Source organism: Rattus norvegicus, chromosome 18 (assembly GCF_036323735.1).
Source record: "Rattus norvegicus strain BN/NHsdMcwi chromosome 18, GRCr8, whole genome shotgun sequence".
Classification (NCBI taxonomy): Eukaryota; Metazoa; Chordata; class Mammalia; order Rodentia; family Muridae; genus Rattus; species Rattus norvegicus.
In genome coordinates, this window is record NC_086036.1 from 12,528,205 (window position 1) to 12,550,972 (window position 22,768).

The window sequence follows — 22,768 nt, forward strand, 5'->3', positions numbered from 1 at the left end:
TTACGAATTACATATTTTGCGGTGTTATATACAGTTCATAGTGTATTTGTGCATCTGACCATACAACTGCGTTATATCTATAACTCTCTCAGCCTGTTTCTCCTCCTATCCCTACCTCCCAAGTGTAGTGATTAAGGACATGCCCCACCACAAGCCGTACGGATTTTATTTTATTCTTTACCTTTTCATTACTAAGGCACTAGGGAACAAACCCAGGCCTCATACAGGCTAGGCATGCATACCACTACTGAACTACATCTAAAAGTGTGCTGTTTTCTTGAGATGGTACCATTCCCTAGCCCTGAATGTCCTGGAACTGTGGCGCAGGCTGTCTTGAAACTTTCGGTACTCCTCCTTCCTCAACCTCCTAAATGCTGACACTTGAGGCATAAACCACGACTCCTGGCTTATCTATCTAATTTTGAAACCCAGTCTTGTTCAAATGCAGCCCAGGTGCTGGCATTGTATTTGTACGCCACCAAGTGGGGCTCTGGATTAAGCTTCACATCAGGATCAGAAAACTTTCCGTTGTCCCGGGCTAGCTCTCGCTTATTGAAAGTATTGAGTCAATCACCTAAATGGTCATAGGTCGGCTCTGAGGCTTATTAAGATTCCAACTTGGAGGCCAGATAGAGTCATCCTGTCTCCAGTGGGTGTTCTCAAACTGCACTTATCGGAACTCTTGCGGAACTCGGAGTGCGGACTCCGGGTGGAGGGTTCAGGTTTCACCCTCCGGGGACCTCGAGCTTCTGCAGTGCTCGGTCGCTCGCGGAAGAGCGTTTGTAAGCGGCGGCCGCGCGCTCCGCCTGCGCTCCACCGAGAGGCCCCGCGCCGCGGCTGGCCGATCCAGGAGGCGGCGATCCGGGCTGGGCCGGGACTTCCTTCCTCCCGGGCGGGACAACAGAACCACCAGCAGCCCGCTCGGAGCTCCCGGCAGCTTGCTGAGCTACAGCGCAGCGATGGGCTCCCTGCTGAGCAGCGACAGCTCCAAGTCCGCTCCAACCTCCTCCGCCCGGCGGACTCTGGAGCGTAGCGGGGACCCGGAGCTGCCCATCACCTCCTTCGACTGCTCCGTGTGCCTGGAGGTGCTACACCAGCCGGTCCGGACCCGCTGTGGCCACGTGTGAGTGTCGAGTGGCGCGCCCACCCAGCGCGGAGGGATGCTAGGGAAGCGGAGGGCACAAGGTGGGTGGGAATAGAAGCTTCGAGCATTGGGGAAACCGAAGCAGAGCTACGTCCACCTGGACAGGTCCGGGAAGACACCCGGGGTATGTGTTTGTGTGTGTATGTGGTTGGGGGCGCTTACACGGGATTGTGAGAGCCCGGTTATCGTGGGGTGGTAGGACAGGGACCTCCGACTTGCACACAGGTCCCGCTGATTTTGACTGAGCCCACCCTCCTGAGAACCTGGGTGGGTTTTGTTTTGATTTGATTTTTGGTGCTGTGTTCCAAAACCTCCAGAGGTGATCTCTTGTGCTGTAGAAGACCTGTGCAAACTCTTTTTAATTCCCACACGCGTCCCTTTCCATACACGCACAGACCTCGACCCCTTGAAAATCGTCCAGACCAACTAGAGCATGCCAAAGGCTTTCTGAGGTCGTTAACGTGACCCATGGATAGGGTGGGGCTTGGAGCTCGGATGTTTGCTTCACGCCACTAATTCACCCGTTTAAAACTCTGCTGCAAAGTGACCAGAGGTTGTGTGCTACCTGCGGTTGGCACGGCCCCTCCCCAAACCGAAAGTATAGACTGTTTTCTTCAAAATCTCGTGCCATGTAGTGAAAACCCAGTGCAGTTACAAAGCAAGCAGTAGTTTTCTAAGAGGGCTTTTTAAAAAAGAAGCCTCAGGCCTGTGCGTTTAGGGTGTGTTCTTAGGGGGTGTTTGAATTAGCAGAGAGCCGTTTATTCCGGCAGGGTTGTTTTTTGTTTGTTTGTTTGTTTGTTTGTTTGTTTTTTGGTCACATGGGTGTAAGTTATGTGCTTGCACGCATGCATAGATCAGTAGCAAAGCCTACTCCTCCGTCATCTCCGATGAAACTAACGCCAATCGGATAAGCACAAGAACAAAAGCACATTTGCTGCTGTCAACTTTTGGCTTACCAACAAAACAAAACAAAACCCCGTATATGTAAAACGCACATGCGCGACCATGTTTTTAACAGCAATTGAGGAAGGCTTGACAAACAAGGAGATCCAGGAAGCCCTGGTACCCACAGGGAGCCACGGAGGAGAATGTGCCGCCCACACGGTGTTTAAATCAAGAGTGCTCTGGGCGCTACTTTGTGGTTATTCTCAGGACCTGTTTTCTTCAGCTTTTAAACGTCTTTTCCAGTTAGCGGTGGCGTTTCCTAGATGTCTCAACATAGCTCTTTGACAGACCATCCAAAGGCCAGGTTGACAGGGTGAGAGCTGCTGTGTAATGTTATGAAATATATCAATTAGGTCAGAACAAAGGCCTGAAGAGAATTACATTTTTAAAAACCTCTGTTTTCTTTTGGGAGGCTTGGGGGCGAGTTTGAGTCTCGGGTAAAGTAAATAGTCTAGCCTCAATTCCCTGCATAGCCTTACAGTCGAACCAAAGACGAACAGTAAGTTTTGAAAATCCCTTCCACTGTTCTGCAGGGGCCACTCTGCCACTGTAGTCACGTGACTCCAGACTGTTTTCAGGGGTTGGACTGTGAACACTTTAATTTATTTGTTTCTACCAAAGGAGAATATAAACTTGCGAAATGTTACATTTCTTTCTGTTTAATCTTTTTTCTTTGTTAATAGTGAATAGGAAACTGGCCACTGGAAAAATAGTCATAAAATATCATCGCAAGGGCTGAACAAACCGCCTTCCCTCCCTTAACTGTTCTTTGTTTTGACAAATCTATGCCCATTGTTCTGGCTGTGGGCAGAATTTCCATGTTCTTCCTTTTAGCCAACTTGGGCCCCTTCCACTTTTTAAATGTTGACCAGAGTCCATTTGTACTGGAGACTGTTGTTAACAGCAACTGTACATTCTAAATGAACCATTTTCTGCCAAGCTTAAGCTGGAAAGTGAGAAAATGGCAAGTGAAACCCTCTGACTTTATTATCCCGTAGCTGAGGTTAGATTTTTTTTTTAAACTGGATTGTTTTTGTTGATTTTAGTTTACAAACAAATAAATGACAACAATTCTCTGGATGAATGTGTGGGTGAACCTTTACAGGAAGTGTGACACAGTGTGCAAACACGTGACTGCAAACTGGGTTTGGGATTCAGCCTTGTGTCCAAGTGGTTGACTCTCTCATTCTCGGTCTCTGCCTTTAAAATGGGTGAGGTGTGAGCTGTTAGGAGCGTGTGAGACCCACAGAAGCCTGTAAGGAAGGCGGAGAGCTGGAAATATAGTAGAGCATAGTGGTAGAGCACTGGCTTAGCACAAGGCCAGCCCCGGACTAGATCTCCAGTGCTACTCACATACAGGCTTAGTCATCACCTTTGCCTTGACAGAGTCCCATGTATCCCAGATGACCTTGAACTCACTCTCCAGTCAAGGATGACCGTTCACTTTCAGTCGTTACATTTCTTTCATTTTTCTGTTTGCTTTTTTGTGAGAAATGGGTCAGACTTCGTAGAGCAAGCTGGCCTTGAATTCCGAGATCTTCCTGCCTCTGCCTCCTAAATGCTGGGATTAAAGGCATATGCCATCCTTACCAACAAGCACTATTTCTCCTGCCTCCCTAGTCTAGATTACTGGAGTGGTTTGCATGTAATGCCTAAGTATCAACTTCAGGGCCTTTGCCGGAAAGGCAGGCTGGGCAAGCACTCTACCAAATGAACTATACTCCAGACCTGTTTGTTTGTTTTTGAGACAGGGTTTCTCTGTGTAGCCTTGGCTGTCCTGGAACCTGCTTTGTACATCAGACTTGCCTCAAACTCAGATATCTGCTCTCCTCTGCCTCCTGAGTATTAGGATTAAAATTTTGTGTGACCACTGCTCTGATTCCTGTTTTTTGCTTGTTTGTTTGTTTAATGGAACTTCTGGGTTCCCAATTAATTTATTTATTTGAGTAAGATGATTAGGGTTTTACTGCTGTGAACAGACACCATGACCAAGGCAACTCTTACAAAGACAACATTTCATTGGGGCTGGCTTACAGGTTCAGAGGTTCAGTCCATTATCATCCAGGTGGGAATATGGCAGCATCCAGGCAGGCATGGTGCAGGAGGAGCTGAGAGTTCTACATCGTCATCTGAATATTACTTCCAGGCAGTTAGGACAAGGGTCTTAAAGCCCATATACACAGTGACACACTTCCTCTAACAAGGCTACACCTCTTAATAGTACTACTCCCTGAGCCAAGCATATACAATTACACTGATACATGCTTCCCAGGCTACAGGGATAGAGGCAAGAGGATAGCTTTTAGGAATTTGCTCTCCTACTAGAGGTTTTGCTCTAGTAGTCAGGTGTGGTTGTAGTGCTTTAAATCATCTCGAGACAGGCTCACATGTACCTCAAGCTGGCATTAAACTCACGTCATGAACAAGAACTACTGATGTTCAGGCTTCTGTCTCTCCTTCTACTTTGTGGTCTGTCTGTCCTGTCTATCTCTGTCTCTCTCTTCCCCCTTCCCCGCTCCGTGTGTGTGTGTGTGTGTGTGTGTGTGTGTGTGTGTGTGTGTGTGTCTGTGTTGTAAGAGAGGGAGGGAGGGAGAGAGGAAGGGAGAGAGAGAGAGAGAGAGAGAGAGAGAGAGAGAGAGAGAGAGACTGACTTATTCTGTATTCCAGCCTGGAACTCACTGTGTAGACATACAGACAAGACTCTAAGTGAACTCACATAGATCCACCTGCCTCCCAAGTGCTTGGATGTGTGTCCAGCATTTTATATTTTGATTTGATTATTCATATCACAAAATATAGTTGTAAAAGTTGTATTAGAACAAAAGGACTTCCTACATCTGCTTTAATATTGTCAGAGAACTGGGGAAAGAGTGAATGGAAACTGTGAACTGAACTAAAAAAAGAACCTAATTTACTGTTGAAGAGAACAGTCATGTCTGGGGATGTTTTTCGCTGGTAAAGCACTTGCCTAATGTGTGCAAGGTTCAGTGTCCAGTGCCAAATAAAAAACTCTTCTGTCATGTTTGAGTCTTTAAAAAAAAAAAACTCTTCTGTGAGTGATATAGACACACCTGCTGAGGGGGGTTGGCGATAAATATTAGCTACTTTACTTTGCTATGATAAAACACCATGACCAAAGCCACTTAATAAGAATTTGTTGGGCATGTGGTTTCCATGACAGCAGAGAGGAGCCAAGGAGCTGGAAGCTGAGTCCTCTTAGATCTCATAACACGGAGCAGGAAGCAGGTGGTAGGCACTCAAAATGGCCAGTCTTTCAATTCTCAGTCTGCCTCAGGTGATACACTTCCTCCAACAAAGCCACAACTCCTAAGCCTTTGGAAACACTGCAATCAGCTGGGGACCAAATATTCAAATGCCCAGAACTAGGGGGGACATCTTCTTCAAACCACCACAGTTCTAATGCAGTGACAGAGTTCTCACTAGTGAGCACAGAGGCTTTGGTGTAAAAGTTGTGATCCAGTTTTTCCTTCCAGCCCCATGCTCCCAGAAATAAGACTATATATATATATATATATATAATTTATTAGATTGATTTACAGCTGCAGTACTACTAATCCAACAATGAACAATGGCTGGCTATGATCAGAAAGTCCACGAATCGGGCTGGAGAGATGGCTCAGTGGTTAAGAGTACTGACTGCTCTTCCAGAGGTCCTGAGTTCAAATCCCAGCAACCACATGGTGGTTCACAACCATCTGTAATGAGATCTGATGCCCTCTTCTGGTGTGTCTGAAGACAGCAACAGTGTAGTTATATATAATAAATAAATACATCTTTTAAAAAAAAAAAAAAAAGAAAGTCCACGAATCTAGTAGTTAGTCAGTGCACAAGGCTGTCTGTCTCAGGTAACGTTTAGCCTATCTTGAAATCCCCAAGAAGCCTCCAATGCCAGTGAAAGACTGGAGATGCTAGCAAGGTAAGGGCAAGCAGGAAAAGAGTTAAGTTTCTTCCATGGGCTCATACAGACTTCCATCAGAAGGTGTGGCCCAGATTAAAGTTGTGTCTTCCTATCTCAAGGTTCTAGATTAGAAGTGGATCTACCTACTTCAAATTAAGTAAAATAATCCCTCACAGGCGTGTCCTTGCCTTTTCGGGTTTTAGTTAGTTCCACATGTGGTCAAGAGTAGCCGTCAGAGCCCTGCTGAACATCCAGCAAACCGGTAAAAAGAATGTAAAAAGCAGCTGCTGATCGCTGATTCCGGTGAGGCAGGCTTGTGAGCATTCGACCTGTAGAATCCTGGAGACTGCCACAAGTTTAAAGCCAGCCTGGATATCAAGTATCAACTGGCTATGGCTGCCTAAAGAGACGCTGTCTCCCAAACAACAGAATACCAAAAAGAAACAAGCAAATACAAATATCTCGGAGATCCTGGAGGATACATTTAGGAGGAAGTAGATGAAAGCTGAGAGTTATCACACAAAGGTCTAGTGCAACATTTGTCAACCTGTGGGTCCCCAACCCCTTTGGGGGTTGAGTGACCCTCTCACAGGGGTCACCTAAAACCACCAGAAAATGCAAATATTTACATCACGATTCATACCTGTAGCAAAGTTACAGTTCTGAAGTAGCAACTAAAATAATTTTATGGTTGGGGGGGTTACCACGAGGTGAAGAACTGTATTAAAGGATGGCAGCATTAGTAAGGGTGAGGGCCACCGTTCCAGAGGAGCCTGGAGTGGGGGCCTAAGAGAGCGGAGAACTGGAGTTGGGTGTAAGATAGGAAGAGCTGTATCTCCCTTGAACTCAGTGGGGACAACTCCTTAGCGTCATCATCGATGTGTACACTTTTCCCAGAAGGCAACGCTGGTGAGGGCATTTCTCAGTCACGTTAAGGAAGGTGGATGAAAACCCCTTAGAAATCTAGCAGAAGCTGTAAAACCTGTGCGAAGTGTGGCTCTCAAGAGCGGGTCCTTTCATGTGCCACCAGCTAAAGCACAGAGTCAGGTCCTGTAGAGGAGCAGGAAGTGCTCATAACAACAGAGAGAGGGAGGGGGGAGGGAGAGGAACAGCGAGAGTTCTGGAGACTGAGCCCAGGGCTTTGTGCGTGCTGTGCAAGCACTCTGCCAGCTGAGCCAGGTCCCCAGCTCCCATGGTTTTTCTATAATGACTTTAGGATAGATCCGATGAATAGCCACAAACCTTCCATGCCCCGGAAGAACACCCCACGTACTTGGCGAGTGTGTTAGAATGTGGTGTGTTCTTACCTTTTATGCTCCAATTGGGAAATTCTTGTGTCCATTGTTCTAGTAGGTGAACTCTTTTTAAAAGCAACATGTGACCAGGCCTTGAAGATTTGGCAATTCAGTGTTGGCTATCAGTTGAAGTGACTCCAAAGCAAACCATAGTTTGTGCAATTCGTGTCCTTCCATAGCATCAGTCACCCAACCTCTTCTGCCCTTTTGTAGCTTAGCTTGTGTGTGTGTGTGTGTGTGTGTGTGTGTGTGTGTGTGTGTGCGCGCGTGCGTGCGTGCATCTGTATGTCCCATACTACATATGATAGGCTTTATGATACAATTATTGTTTCATTTTTGTTTTTGTTTTTTTGCTGTGCTGGGGACAGACCTCATTATCTCGCTCTCACTAGGCAAGCACTATAGCACTATATACACTGAACCACTCAGCTATACTTGGGCCAGACCAGTCTGATCCATTGTTGGTTACAACCAGGGAGTTGGTTTGTGTGCGTGTGTTGCTTTATTGAGGAATATTCACTATGACTTTTGTCCTTGGATAACAGCTCCCCTTACTCTGTTTCCATTTTGATGCTTACCTTGTCAGTTTGTATGTTTGTTTGTTTTGTTTAACTCTGTCTAGGCAGGTTCTCACTCTAACCCAGGCTGACCTGGAAGACACTATATAGCCCTGACCAGCCTTCAATCTAAAGCAATCCTCCTGCCTCAGCTGCCCAACTGGTGGGATTGTAGATGTGAGCTATTAAGCCTAGCCAGCTCACCCACAGTGAAGTTTTATGTTGAGTGCCTCAGTTAAAAGGTCAGGCCTGCCACCTGCTGCCAATTGTGTCTTCCAGATCCCTCCCCTCAGAACTACCCCTCCAGAATGCTCTCCTCAACCCTAGAGAGTCCCCAGGGCTTCCCTTTCCTGTTTGAATTCATTTAGAGTTTAGTTTTGCTCTGAGACTGGGGACATAAGTCTGTCCAGTGTCCTTGACTGTGTTTTCCTGTTTCCTTCCAGCACTCTGCCGGCCTCTTCGTTACAGGGGATTTTGGCTAATTACTTTAGGGAAATAAATGGGGGTTCATAAAATAACAAATAGGAGTGATGTAATTAAGTTTCCAGCTGGTTTCCGAGTTGGTTGAGTCATTCTGGATTTCCTTATTGATTTTCTCCTGCTGTGCTACAAGAGGGATGGGGTCAGTGCTGGAGGGAAGGACCGCACTCCCCAGAGAGAGGGACTTTACCCCAAGCATCCTGGGAGATGGCACTGGAGTGGTACCAGGCTAGTAAGAAAAGTCAGACCAGCAAAGCCAGGAGGTTGGGTTTATGTGAAATCTGATTCCAAAGCCCTGGTAATGTATTCAGAAGCTTTTTTTGTTGATGGTAGTGGCGGTTTTTTTTTTTTAATTTAAAAATTACATTTATTTGTTTTATGTGCAGTGTATGTGGAAGGGTGTGTGTGCTGTAGCGTTCCTGTGGGGGTCAGAGGACAACCCATGGTGGCTTCTTACCACTTGGTATTTCCCTGACTGCATTCAGAGGTTTGAAAACAAGAAGCCAGACTGTTGCTATTTGACACAGGATCTCACTCTGTAGTCTTGACTGGCCGGCAGACCAGCCTGGTCCTCAGTTCACAGAGATCCCCCAGCCTCTGCCTCTGAGTACTGGGATTAAAGGAGTATGCCACCACTCTGGGGTGGAGTGAGATCTTCTTCAAGATGGTATCCCATTACATCCATGATCAGCTTTTAGTCTTAACTATATTCTCTTGTGTTGATCCCTCTTTTTGTGATTCCCCTCTTCACAGCCCCCCGGGTGGGGTCAGGGTAGACAATTGAATAACTCCTTTCCCTAGTGTCCATTCCCCAATTCCCCTCCACTTTCTGTCTTTGTGGCAGAAAGACATCACACCTTTTGAGAAAGGATCTAATAGAGTTTAGGCTGGTCAACCTTTTACACCATTGGGGTTGATCTTGAACTATGGCCCCTCCAGCCTTCACCTTTCAAATGCTGGGATTATAGGCATGTACCTCAGCACCCAGGCTTTGTGTGTATTACTGTCCATGAGCATTCAAACACTTAGTGCATACAAATACTCCGTACAAACCAGCCGAGCCTCAAGACACCACAGCCAGGACACCACAGTGTGATTTACTCATGGGAACTCCAGCAATTCCCAGAAAAGTCTCTATTGGGCAATTTCTCCTAAACTGGCTGTTTTGTCAACTTTCTGACCATGTTCTGAGCAGCTCCTATTGTGCTTGAGTTGTGGAGGAGGGACCTTGTGTTCTAAGTGGCCCCATGATCTTCGTCACAGTGTTACTGGGATTTCCCTGCCATCACAGAATTATTTTTGTTTTGCTTCTCAGGGTTAGTGAGGTGATACACTCTGACTCACGTAGTACAGAGTGGGTTGATCAATTGCCGCCATTGTTCACACTGTAACAACACCACAGTCCGGATCGAGATCGTTAGTTCCGGTACACTGGCAAATCACCTCCTGTCCTTTGTAGTCAATGTCTGTCCGATGGCTAGCCCCATCAGCCCCACCTGCTTTCTGGAATCAACTTTGGGATCAGGCAGCCAGTAACTCACTAACATGACCCTGAACTCCTTCTCCTTCAGTCTCTGGACTTCTGAGATTATATGAGACTGGTATGTGCCACCTTGTCTAGTTTACACAGAGGTGGGGATGAGACCCAAGGCTGCTTGTGTGGCAGGACAACTGAAGTATGCTCCTAACCTACTTTAGAGACAGGATCTCATACGCCTCTAGCTGGTCTTGAACTTGTTGAGGCTCATTTCGGACTTCTGATCCTCTTCCTAAGGGTCAGGGTTACAGGTTTGTGCTCTCACCCCCAGCTTAAGGCACCACCCCTCTTGAATAGATGTATTATAAACTTGAAAGTATATGAGATGGCTCTGCAGGGCCTCCAGTGACCTTCGGAATGTTAAACCTCCTGCTTAATTCTGAATGCCTAGCTAGGACTCTTAGCCTTGGGCCTGGTTTATGATTTGAGAGAGGTCTCAAGGGCTGAGAGTGTATATATTCTCGAAGAGCACATATTGCAAGTGGTTCACATGTTCAACTGAAAATAATGTCTTTTTTCATGGTGCTCTGGATCAGTACCCAGGCTGGCCCTGAACTCGTGTGATCTTGAGTTAAGGCTGGTCCTCTGTCTACGTTCTCTCTCAGCACAGCTGAGATTATGCCCTGAGATTCCTGGCGTTTCTGAATGTCAGCTAAGTGCAGTTCCTAGCTGTTGTAGTTTTTGTTACTATTAGGAGTGTTCCCAGTTCTTCTCCAGGTTCCCTTGTATGCTTACCACTGTTTTTTCCTGTTAGGAAAGGGGTTGTATTGTAGCTCAGGCTATCCTAAAACTTTCATATGTAGCCCAGGTTGGCTGAAATCCCAAGTACTAGGATTAGAGTGGTATATTGCCGTGCTGATTTAATTTTCCCCCTCTAATTTGACAAAGAATCTCCCCCTGTTTTTATCTCACTCCTCTGCTTCCTATGCCCCATTGGCTTTTGTTTATTTATTTGTTTGCTTTTTGAGGCTAAACTAGACTGAATCTAGCTATTTACCTCAGAGTGACCTTGATTTCCCTGCCTTCACCTCCCAAGTAAAGATTAGAGTCGTGCCACCATGCCCAGCATAAAACCTCAGGTCTTACTAGACTTCGTACTTCTGCAGTCTCATATCCAGCTTCCCATAGAGTGAGCTGTCATCTACCAGGACATAAGTCGTGTAAGCAGAGAATTCAGGTTGTAGCCATTGATAATTGTATTTGGAATGTTATTTTTTTTTTCTTTTAGTTGAATGTTTGAACCATTCGTAAAAATACTCTTAAAAAGGATATACTTTCAAGGTTTTACGTGTGTCTTAGGGTTTCTATTTCTGTAAAGAAACACCATGACCAAGGCAACTCTTAAAAAGAATAACATTTAATTGGGGCTGGCTTACTGGTTCTGAGGTTCAGTCCATTATCATCCCGGTGGGAACATGGCAGCATCCAGGCAGGCATGGGGCTGGAGGAGCTGAGAGTTCTACATCTTGTTCCAAAGGCAACAGGAGAAGACTGACCCTCCTGCATGAGTGAAGCTTCAAAACCCACCCCACAGTAATGCACTTCCTTTGATAAGGCCACACCTCCTAATAGTGCCACTTCCCATGGACCAAGCACATTCCAACTACCACAACTTGGTGGCCCATCCGTTTAATTCTAGCACTTAGGAGGCAGAATCAGGTAGATATCTGTGAGTTTGAAGCCGTCCTCATCGATGTTATATGTTTCAGGCAAACCAAGAGTACACAATGAGACCCTTTCTAAAAAGCAAACAAAGAAAACAAGAATACACCTTCAGCCAGGCTTACTACTGTAATCCCCAGTAGATCCCAGGGGGTAAAGATGTTAGTGGGAAAACTGAGTCTCCCTTTTCAGATTCATTCTCATTCTTTCTCTCTCTCTCTCTCTCTCTCTCTCTCTCTCTCTCTCTCTCTCTCTCTCTCTCTCTCTCCAGGGTTTCTCTTTGTAGCCCTGGCTGTCCTGGAACTCACTTTGTAGACCAGGCTGGTCTCGAGCTCACAGACATCTACCTGCCTCTCCCTCCTGAGTGCTCGGATTAAAGGCCACCACTGCCCAACTAGATAGATATACTTATTTTTATTGTATGAGCTCTGTTTGCCACCTGCTTGCCCAGTCCCTGTGGAGATCCTAAAACATCAGATCCTAGGAAATGGAGTTAGTGGTGGCTATGAACTACCATGTAGGTGCTGGGAATTGAAACTGGGTCTTCTGCAAGAACGGCCAGTGCTATTAACCACTGAGCCATCTCTCTACACACACAACCCCTTCAGGTTCTTAGTCTCACTCATAAAAGAATTTAGACATGGGGAGAAAGTCACGCCTTTTGAGTTAGGGTCTATGTTCGGCAAGCAGCCACGCAGCAGAAGCAGAGACAGAGAGGGCCCAGAACATCAGTGAGAGCTTGAAAGAGAAGACATTACATTTTTTCTGGGTAATTCAGAGAAATGCCGACTTCCTAAGCAGCTACTCCCAGGTGGGGTTTCTGAGAGGGAAGCTACATTAAAAGTCTATCACCACAGTGATGGGACAATTATCCCACCCATCTTTTTATCTGGCTTGAGGAAATCAGACTGTCTGAGGTGATTGACAGGCCCAACTGGATTGATTAACGTTTTGGGTCTCCACACAGGGCCACAGGTAGAACTTAGAGTCTGTCTTTTTACCTGGGAGTGGTTGGATGGGCTGTAACCAAGCCCAGATACCTCGGCCTTCTTTTCTGAGAAGACTTGTGTGGTGCAGCCCTGGCTATGCTGGAACCTGTTATAAACCAGGCTGGCTTTGAACTCACAGATCTACCTGCCTTTGCTTTTGAGTGTTAGAATTAAAATGGTGGACTACCATGATTTTTTTTTAATTTTTAAATTATGTGTATGTGTGTATGTATGTATGTGTGTATGTGCCCGTATGAATAGAGGTATTCTTGTCCTCTAGAAGAACAGCATGAACTCAGGTGCTGAGCCGTATCTCTGATGTATTCTGTTTCTTTTGAGTAGGTTCTGCCGCTCTTGCATTGCAACCAGTATAAAGAACAATAATAAGTGGACATGCCCATACTGCCGCGCGTACCTTCCTTCAGAGGGAGTGCCCGCAACTGACATAGCCAAGAGGATGAAGTCAGAATACCAGAACTGTACTGAGTGTGGAACTCTGGTGAGTAACACAACCACGATTACAAGCAAAGGTTTCCAGTGAAATTACACCTTCTCCAGCTCTCCAGCTCCCCAGCTTTGGGGACAGGGTCTCATTCTGTAGCCCAGGGAGGACTTAAACTTGCTATCTCCAGATCCAGACTTGGAAGTGTCGGGGTTGCATGCAGGCCCCACCACGACGGCGCCTTTAGTATTTGTGTGTATACAGCACTGGAGGTTGAACCCAGGGCTTCCTACATGCTAGGTGCTATACCACCGAACCAGAGCCCCAGCCCTCATTTTTCTTTTGATTTTGAGACAGAGTCATTAAGTTCTCTGTGCTAGATATGAACCTATTCTGTAGCTCCACCAGCTTTTTAAACATCCTTTTTGAGACTTCAAACTCTTACTTCATTCATTTATTTTCCTATCACCATCCAGAGCTGGGAAAATAGCATTTTTAATGTGGAATTTTTTTAAAAAAGGAAAACGTACAAAAACCTGTGTGTGGGGGCTGGAGAGATGGCTCAGTGGTTAAGAGCACCCGACTGCTCTTCCAGAGGTCCTGAGTTCAATTCCCAGCAACCACATGGTGGCTCACAACCATCTCTGTAAAGAGATCCGATGCCCTCTTCTGGTGTATCTGAAGACAGCTACAGTGTACTCATATATAATAAATGAATAAATAAATCTTTAAAAAAAAAAAACCTGTGTGTGGTAAGTAGCTCTTGCCTTTAATCTCAGCATGCTGGAGGATCTGTTGCATGTTCAAGGCTAGCCCAGGATACATGGCAAGTTCCAGACCAGCCAGGGCTATGTAACAATACACTGTCACAGAACAACAAATACCCCAAACAAAAAGTCAGTCCCCAGCAGTCAAAGAGTGTGCCTACTCTCTCCCCTTGCCTCAGAGCCTGGAAACCAACTGGATATTGTCCCCCTTCCCCTGGCCCTTAAGGAGTTATTTCTGACTGAGGTAGCAGGAAGAAGATTATGGCTCTCAGCCCTCTCCTCCCCCCAGCCACACCAAGTGACTGATTAGATTTGGTTACCTGGACCTCCTCTTGCCCGGGTCCTTTTCTCCTGTTAGGCTCCTTTCAGTCTTTCCCAGTGAGCTGAATGGACCCCCTCCCTCTCTCCCTATGTCAGCCACCGCCATGGCCTTTGAGGCAAAGACACACAAGGAGCATAGAGCATCTTCTGTAACTTTGTACCCAACTCTTATCTACTAAGGCCTTTGTGCGTTTACAAATATTTATACATGTAGGAATAATCTATCATGGGCACCTGACCAGAATCTGTACATAATCTTTGGGGACAAGCATCCTGATATCCAACACTAATTCTCTCTCTTCCTGTTTCTGATTTGGCACAAGTTATTTATTTACTTTTAATTATTTATTGTGTGTGAAGGGGGCCACACATGGACAACCTTACCGTAGTTGTCTATCCAAAACGGCGTTCTCTCAGACCCTGGATGAAGTCCCCCGTCAGACTCTCTTCTCATATCTGATCTGTCACAGGATTGTAATTAATGTTTGAGGAACGCTGTGACAGTGTCTTGCTTTCTAGGCTACCCTTCTGTCCTGGAAGGCTGCCTGTTCCTGCAACGAGTTGAAGCTTGTCATATTTCACTGTCCAGGGCAGCAGCTCTCCTCTCCTTGCAGCCTCCTTGCAGCCTGGCCTTAGTATCCTGAGTTCCTCTCAGAGGAACTTCTTAGCTACCTGCCCTCACGTCTCTGTTCCTCTGTGGAATTATCCGCAGCATTAGAACAGGCAAGCACTTCATTGTCTATCATCTCTGCAACAGTACCTTACATAATGTATGTATGTATACATTGTAAATCTGTCAGTCTCTCCATGTACAGTCCCCAGATTGGTGATCCTTCTAAGGAAAGCTCATTTTTCTTGAACAAAGAGTACACTTAAAAAAGAAAACCCAGGGTCTTAGCCTAGTCTAGCCTGGAACTTGTGATCCCCCTGCTGCAGCATCCTAGGTACTGAGGATTATGTGTGCACCAGAGTAGGCCTATGTGGCCTGGAACTCACTATGTAGGTCAAGTTGGTATAGATTGCTTGCCTCTGCCTTTCAAGTGCGGGGGTTAAAGGTGTACACCAAAATGTGTGTGGCTATTTCCATCACGTGGTAGAGTTTTTGAAGTTGAACTTGGAACAGAAGTTTGGGCAGCCTGGGCTGGCCGTAGGCTGCCACCTACTGGCCACTGCGAGACATTGTCTCCAGCAGATTTTTTTTTTTTTAAATATGTGAGTACACTGTCACTGTCTTCAGACGCACCAGAAGAGGGCGTCAGATCCCATTACAGATGGTTGTGAGCCACCCTGTGGTTGCTGGGAATTGAACTCAGGACCTCTGGAAAAGCAGTCAGTGCTCTTAACCACTGAGCCACCTCTCCAGCCCTCTCCAGCAGATCTTAACCGGCATTTCTGAGCGGCCTGTATACTACACTATCAACAGAGCCCTCCAAGTGTGGGCGCGGCTCCTCATCCTGCACTGAAGAAGATGAATTACAAGAGCAGTGGCTTATGTTAGCCTTGATGGCTCTATTAAATGTGGTGTGCATCGTGAACTCATACAACACTATTCATGTCACTCATCGATGGCATTTACTACTTCACTTAATGTGTGAGCCTTTAGTTTATGATGGACACTTGCAAAATACATTCAATTCTCATCTCCATTTCTTTTCATCTTGTGGAATGTTTTTCTTCTTTCCTTATTCTTACTCTTTCTTTTCACCTAGTTTTTGTCTTTTTCCCACAAAACCTATTTGCATAGCAATATGCAAAACATCCTTTGTTACTAAACATCTTTTGGCTTTTTCTTTTTTTAAAAAAAAAAGTATGCTTTTTAGAAGGAACAATTTAGAAGCTCAATATTTCGTTTCTGAAGTGTTAGGAGATTATAAGCACAACTTTTTTTTCCATCTTTATTAAATTGAGTATTTCTTATTTACATTTCAATTGTTATTCCCTTTTCCGGTTTCCATGCCAACATCCCCCTAACTCCTTCCCTTCCCCTTCTATATGGGTGTTCCCCTCCCCACCCTCCCCCCATTGCCGCCCTCCCCCCAACAATCTAGTTCACTGGGGGTTCAGTCTTAGGACCCAGGGCTTCCCCTTCCACTGGTGATCTTACTAGGATATTCATTGCTACCTATGAAGTCAGAGTCCAGGGTCAGTCCATGTATAGTCTTTAGGTAGTGGCTTAGTCCCTGGAAGCTCTGGTTGGTTGGCATTGTTGTTCATATGGGGTCTCAAGCCCCCTCAGTCATAAGCACAGCATTTATCACATTTATTATGTATTATTATATTATTATTAATATTACTATTATTATTACCTTTCGGTTTTTCAAGGCAGGGTTTCTCTGGGTGGCTCTGGCGGTCCTGATACTCCATCTGTAGACCTGGCTGGACCCAAACTTAGAGATCTGTCTGCTTCTGCCTCTCAAACGCTGGGATTAACAGTGTGGGCCACCACCAAAGTACATGCATTTCTCTTTAATAAGAAGGCCTGTACTTTGTGAGTGTTTTGTGAAAAAAAAAATCCAATTCATTAACTGTCCCAGTGTAACCCGATTTGAAAGTCATGAAGCCAGGTTACGTGAGGGCCCTGGCCAACAGGAGTTTTATCTTGAGTTTGCTTTGTGTAGGTCTGCCTCAGTGACATGAGGGCGCACATTAGGACGTGTGAGAAGTACATCGATAAATATGGCCCACTGCAAGAGCTTGGAGAGACCACTGCAAGGTTTGTTTGAATACAGTAGAGCGCCATGCTAAATTCAGCGTGTCTATGAGGAATTTAAGGCCAGCACTTGGGAGGCCGAGGCAAGAGTTGTGGCTTTGAGGCCATCCTGGGCTACAGAGTGAGGTACTCCTGTGAGGAAAGCCACTCAAAATGGGATTTCAGTACCCAAGTCTTACCTTTATTCTTTTTTTAATGTGTGTGTGTGTGTGTGTGTGTGTGTGTGTGTGTGTGTGTGTGTGTACCCAAGTATATGTCGGCACCATGCTGGTGCAGGATCCTGTAGAGGTCAGAGACTGTTGACTGCCCTGGGAGTGGAGTTACGAACAGTTTTGAACCCCACGTGGGTACTGGGGACTGAACCCGAGTCCTCTGCAAGAGCAGCCAGTGCTTTTAACCACTGAGCCGCCTCTCCAGCCTCAAATGCATGCATCTTAACCTAGAAATCCAAAGACTCCTCTGTTCCTTTCACTTTACTTGAAATTGCCCTGCTAATGCACCTGTCATCCCAGGGTTTGCTTTACAGATGGTGCCATGAATTTTAAATTGAGTATTTTTTTTTTTTTTTGCTGTAAACAGAGTACAGCTTCTGCTAGATTGACCAGGGGGGAGGAAGAAAGGCTAAAAAATAAGTTGAGAAAATATGGCTTTGACTGCAAGTTCATGGAGTTTATGAAAAATTTAAAATACACGGGAACTGACTTTAATTTCTTTTGCTAATTAAAATCATAACAAGGAATTGTAAAACTAAGCTCAGTGGCGCATGAGTATAACCAGTATGCAGGAAGTCAAGCCAGCAGGAGGACTGTGTAGTAACTTTGAGGACAGTTTGAACAACACAAGGAGATCCAAACAAAACCTCATCCCAGTGTGATGACGTGCCTGTAATCGCAGCATTCCGGGAGGCTGAGGCAGAGGGATTGCTGAGAGCTTGGGGAAAGCCTGAGCTACATGGCAAGACTCTTGTCTTAAAACAGAAAAGCAAGCTACATGTGGTGGTGTACAACCATAATCCTGGCACTTAGGAGATAGAAGCAGGAGGACCAAGGCAAGCCTGGTCTGTGTAGTGAGAACCTGATCCTTAGGGGAAAAAAAAAAAAGGAACTAGGGGTTGGGGGTTTAGCTTAGTGGTAGAGCACTTGAGCACTTGCCTAGCAAGCGCAAGGCCCTGGGTTCAGTCCTCAGCTCTGGAAAAAAAAGGGGAGGGGGACTAACCTAGCTGTGGTCTATACAACTCTTTTCTTTTTGAAATTTCTAACTAGGTAGCCGTTCTAGCTGACCACTATTTAAGTGATTGTGATTCTGTGCTATTTCCAGATGCGTGTGTCCATTTTGTCAGAGAGAACTGGATGAAGACTGCTTGCTGGATCATTGTATTATCCACCACAGATCAGAAAGGAGGCCTGTGGTAATGATTCTGATCTACCGTCTGTCTGTCTGTCTGTCTGTCGGCAGCGTTGGAGTTTAGGTGGCTCATGCCTGTGATCTCAGCACTTGAGAGGTGATGAAGGACAGGTGCTGTAGGTTTGAGGCAAACCCGGGCTACACAGAGAGTTCATGCCAGCCTGGGCTACAGGATTGGAACTGTATCTGCTCCTCCCACGGAGAAACGGTTCATCAGGAAGTCTGCTTACTTATTTTCCAGTTTTTAAAATTACTACATGTATTTATTACACACAGTTCACAAGTTGGGATGAGGGAACTTTTGGCACAACTGGCGTCCCTCTAAGCTTTTCACCAGCTCCGAGAAACTTTCTTTGATATTGTGTGGCTGGGCATGATGCTACAGGCCTTTGGAAGGGAAAAGCATGTGGAATCTTGTGAGTTTAGGACTAGCCTGGACTACATGGTGATTTTTCAGGTTCGTAGTTCTACAACTGTGATACCCTATACATTTTTTTAATTGTTAAGAAAAAGATAGCCAAGCAATGGTGACCCATGCCATTAATCCCAGTACTTGGGAGGCAAAGGGAGGTGGATCTCTTGAGTTTGAGGCCAGCCTGGTCTACAGAGTGAGTTCCAGGACAGCGAGGGCTACACAAAGAAACTCTGTCTTGAAAAACCAGAGAGAGAGAGAGAGAGAGAGAGAGAGAGAGAGAGAGAGAGAGAGAGAGAGAGAGAGGAGCGGGATGGTGGGTGGGGGAAGATACTCAGATGAAGAGAGGGCTAACTGTGTAGCGCTAGCTGACCTCGAACTTTCTTTGTAGACCAGACTGGTCTTGAACTCAGATCTTCCTGGCTAAAAATATAAATTTTGTTATTGAGCCAAGCATAGTAGTAGACAGGTGTTTAAGTCTAGCCTTAGCCACAGTGAATTGAAAGCTTGCTTTAGCTATGTGAGAAACAAAACCAAACAGTGCTGGGTTTTCAGTCACTAAAAACCTTAGTCAGTAGAATGCCTGCACACTAGCAGGAAGAGCAGAGTTCTGATCCCCAGTGCTCCCCTAAAACCTGCTGTAGCCCCAGGACTAGGAAGGAGTACAGAGAAGGTAGATTGCTGGAACTTGCTGACCAGCCAGCTAACCTAGACTAAATGCTTAGCTTCAGCCTCAATGAGAAGCTCTGGCTCAAAAAATATATTGAAAGAGGGGCTGAAGAGCTGGGTCAGTGTTTAGAAACACTTGCTGCTCTTACAGAGGACCAGAGTTCCAGGCCCAGCACCTACCTATGTGGTATCCTGCAGCAATCTTTATCTCTGGTTTCAGGATACCTGATGTTCTCTTCCAGGGTCCATGGGACCCGGCATGGATGTGGCACACACATCATACATGTGATACACATATTATACATGCAGGCCAACACTCACACACATAAAATAAAAGTCAGTAAATCATTTTAAATAAAGTCCTTTAAAAAAGGATGACAACTTAAATATATGAAGTGGAAACGAAAAATAAAAATAAATTAAAAACACAGGGTGAGAATAACTGAGGGCATTTACCTCTGACCTCTGACCTCCACGCAGACATGCGCACACATGACCCTGTACATATACACACAAACACATGAACACACACACATCACACACCATGAAACTAAACCAACAATGTTGATGTGTGTCCAACAGATTCATAGTTAAGATTCATATTCAATGGTGAGTTCTTTAAAAATCTAGCATTGATAATTATTTAAAACTTGTTATTGAACTACTTGTCTTTCCTTCTTTCCAGTTCTGCCCACTTTGCCATTCACAACCCAATGAAAGCCCAAGTACCTTCAGTGGCAGTTTAATTAGACATTTGCAAGTCAGCCACACTTTGTTTTACGACGATTTCATAGTAAGTATATATCTACCCTTTACATTATATTTCTGTGCAATCTGCGTTAAACTTACTCTTTATAATCCCCATGGGTAAAAGTATGCAAGAAAAAGTGAGCGTTAAGTACTGGCATTAAGGAGAAAGTCCTGACAGTCAAGTGCTTTGTAAAACTGACTACTAATGTTGAAGCAGTCTTCTTTAATCAGCTGCGATGGTGCATACTTTTGATCCCAGCACTTGTGAGGCAGAGGCAGGTGAGCTCTCTGAGTTAGCCTGGTCTACATAGTGAGCTCCAGGCCAGCCAGGGCCTCATGATAAGTTACTATATCAACAGACAAAAAATGAGCCGGAGCGGCCATTTTTTGTTTTATTTATAGTAGAGCTGATATGAAGTCTACATTTCACTTTAAAAAGTAAAATGAAGCGAGAAGGACATTTTACTTACATTTTCTCTCCATAAATGAAAAATAAATATAACTTCGCATTCTTTTTTTTAAAGATTAATTCATTTATTATATATAAGTACACTGTAGCTGTCTTCAGACACACCAGAAGAGGACATCGGATCTCTTTACAGATGGTTGTGAGCCACCATGTGGTTGCTGGGAATTGAACTCAGGACTTCTGGAAGAGTAGTCGGATGCTCTTAACTGCTGAGCCATCTCTCCAGCCCCTTAGCATTCTTTTTATGAGTACACTGTTGCTATCTTCTGACACACCAGAAGAGGGCAGCAGATTACATTACAAATGGTTGTGAGCCACCATGTGGTTGCTGGGAATTGAACTGGGGAACTCTGGAAGTCCAGCCAGTGTTCTTAAGCACTGAACCATTTCTCCAGCCCACTGTTAGCATTCTGAATCCTAGAGGTAGCCTTATTTTTTTGTCCAATGCTAGAGATCAACCCTAGGGTCTTGACCATTCTAGGAAAATACTAGTTATTCAACTCTGTCACTAGAAAACTAGCAGGAATGTGTAACTTTATTCCTGATATGCATGAAATATAGGTAACATCTTGACCAGAATTTCTTTCTTTTATTTTTCTAAATCTTTAAGTTTTAATGTACTTTTTATTTACATGTATATGTGTATGTGGGGAGGGAGTGCCCAAGGCAGTCAAATGTGGGCATCAGATTCCCTGGTGGGTATGTGCTATTGTGGAGTTCATGACCACTGGGGAAAGACCTACAGACATAATTCAGATTATAATTAAAGCAAATTTATTAAGGCTACGAGCAAGGCCTACAGTCTCTAACCTGACCACGCAGAAGCAGATGCAGAAAGAGCTTTTAAAGGTGTAAACTACAAGAGCTGTTCTGCTCTGCCAAGATTATATGGTCAAGGTGACCTTGATGTCTGCATAGGCAGATTACAGAAGCCAGAATCAGCAGCTGGTCATAGCATAACAAGCAGATGGTCACGGCCATACATTTCTGGGTGGGGGTCAAGGAGTCAGGGTTGTCAGGAACTTAAGTAAGAGACAAACAGCTATTAGGTACCAACATGGATGCCTAGGACAAATGGAGTTTTTTAGCCATCACATTTGGGGGCTAGGAAATGAGCTAGGGTCCCCAGGAAGAGCACTATGTGGTCTTAACCACTGAGACATATTTCCAACCCAGGTGTCTAGTTCACTATAAGTCATTCATTAAGACTTGTAGCAAGGGCTGGAGAGATGTCTCAGAAGTTAAGAGCACTGACTGCTCATCTAGAAGTCCTGAGTTCAATTCCCAGCATCCACACGGTGGCTCACAACCATCTGTAATGAGATCTGATGCCCTCTTCTGGTATGTCTGAAGACAGCTACAGTGCACTCATATGCATAAAATAAATAAATAAATATTAAAGGGAAAAAAAAAGACTTGATAACAACAGTTGAAAGGCCATGGAAGTCAAACAGGAAACAGTAACCTCAAAGTAAGTTCTATGACAAGCTTCTGGAAAAGTTGGATAGGCCATGTAACAGAGGATTTATTTCCTGAGCAATGAACATTGCATTGTGCTGTTCCTCCCAGTTCTGAAACACTACTGACTATTTCTAATCATTTTTCTGCATTATAGGATTTTGATATAATTGAGGAAGCCATTATTCGCAGAGTGTTAGACCGCTCGCTTCTTGAATATGTGAATCAGTCAAACACCACATAATTTTATGAATAGGATGGGGACCAATCACTCCTACCACTAAAGATGCTGCTTGAAGGACTGGAGAGAAATTGCCAATGCTTGATGGAGAAGCATGTACTACAGTGTTATTCGCTTGTCTCTGTTACGTTGCATTCAAAAACTGTTTTCATTCTGGTTTGGATCTGCCTTTACGTTCTTGAGTTTATTAGACATTTAACCACAAGGAACGGCCTCCGTCAGCCACTAGCAGACGGAAGAGACACAGCACAGGCTGGCTATGTGATGGAGGAGCTTCACGCGTACATCAGTGGTGCTGTGTATAACCCTACATATTCCCAGCCATCATCATGGTTAAGTGAGAAAAGCCAATCTCTGTTCTATGTAAGAAGACTGAGAAAGGAACAAAATACGGACATTAAAGGAAGTCTGAAATTTAGTCAAATTCTCATGCTCTCATCTCCAGTAAAGAACGTGAATAGTCTTATGAGAAAGGAGGAAAGAATTTGAAGTCACCCAAAATCCAATTTAACCAAATTACAGTACATAATACCGTAACAAATTCTGTGTTTGAAGTGTATTCTTAGCCAGGCCTGGTGAAGCACGCCTGTAATCCAA

At 45.0% G+C, this 22,768-nt stretch overlaps 1 protein-coding gene across 1 annotated transcript; it reads left to right on the forward strand.

The window, feature by feature from the left end:
* Window positions 1-790: 790 nt before the first annotated feature.
* Rnf125 (ring finger protein 125) lies at window positions 791-22,442 on the forward strand. Its single transcript, NM_001108424.1, has 6 exons — window positions 791-1,123; window positions 12,871-13,027; window positions 16,677-16,771; window positions 18,086-18,176; window positions 19,939-20,046; window positions 22,088-22,442. The coding sequence occupies exons 1-6, from the start codon at window positions 960-962 to the stop codon at window positions 22,172-22,174; spliced, it is 702 nt and encodes a 233-aa protein (NP_001101894.1). The 5' UTR covers window positions 791-959; the 3' UTR covers window positions 22,175-22,442.
* Window positions 22,443-22,768: the final 326 nt, after the last annotated feature.

Coding starts and splice junctions, on each gene's coding strand:
- Rnf125 (NM_001108424.1), top strand. CDS start 960: ATGGGCTCCCTGCTGAGCAGCGACAGCTCCAAGTCCGCTCCAACCTCC. Junction 1,124..12,870: donor CGGACCCGCTGTGGCCACGT/GTGAGTGTCGAG, acceptor TCTTTTGAGTAG/GTTCTGCCGCTCTTGCATTG. Junction 16,772..18,085: donor CTTGGAGAGACCACTGCAAG/GTTTGTTTGAAT, acceptor TGCTATTTCCAG/ATGCGTGTGTCCATTTTGTC.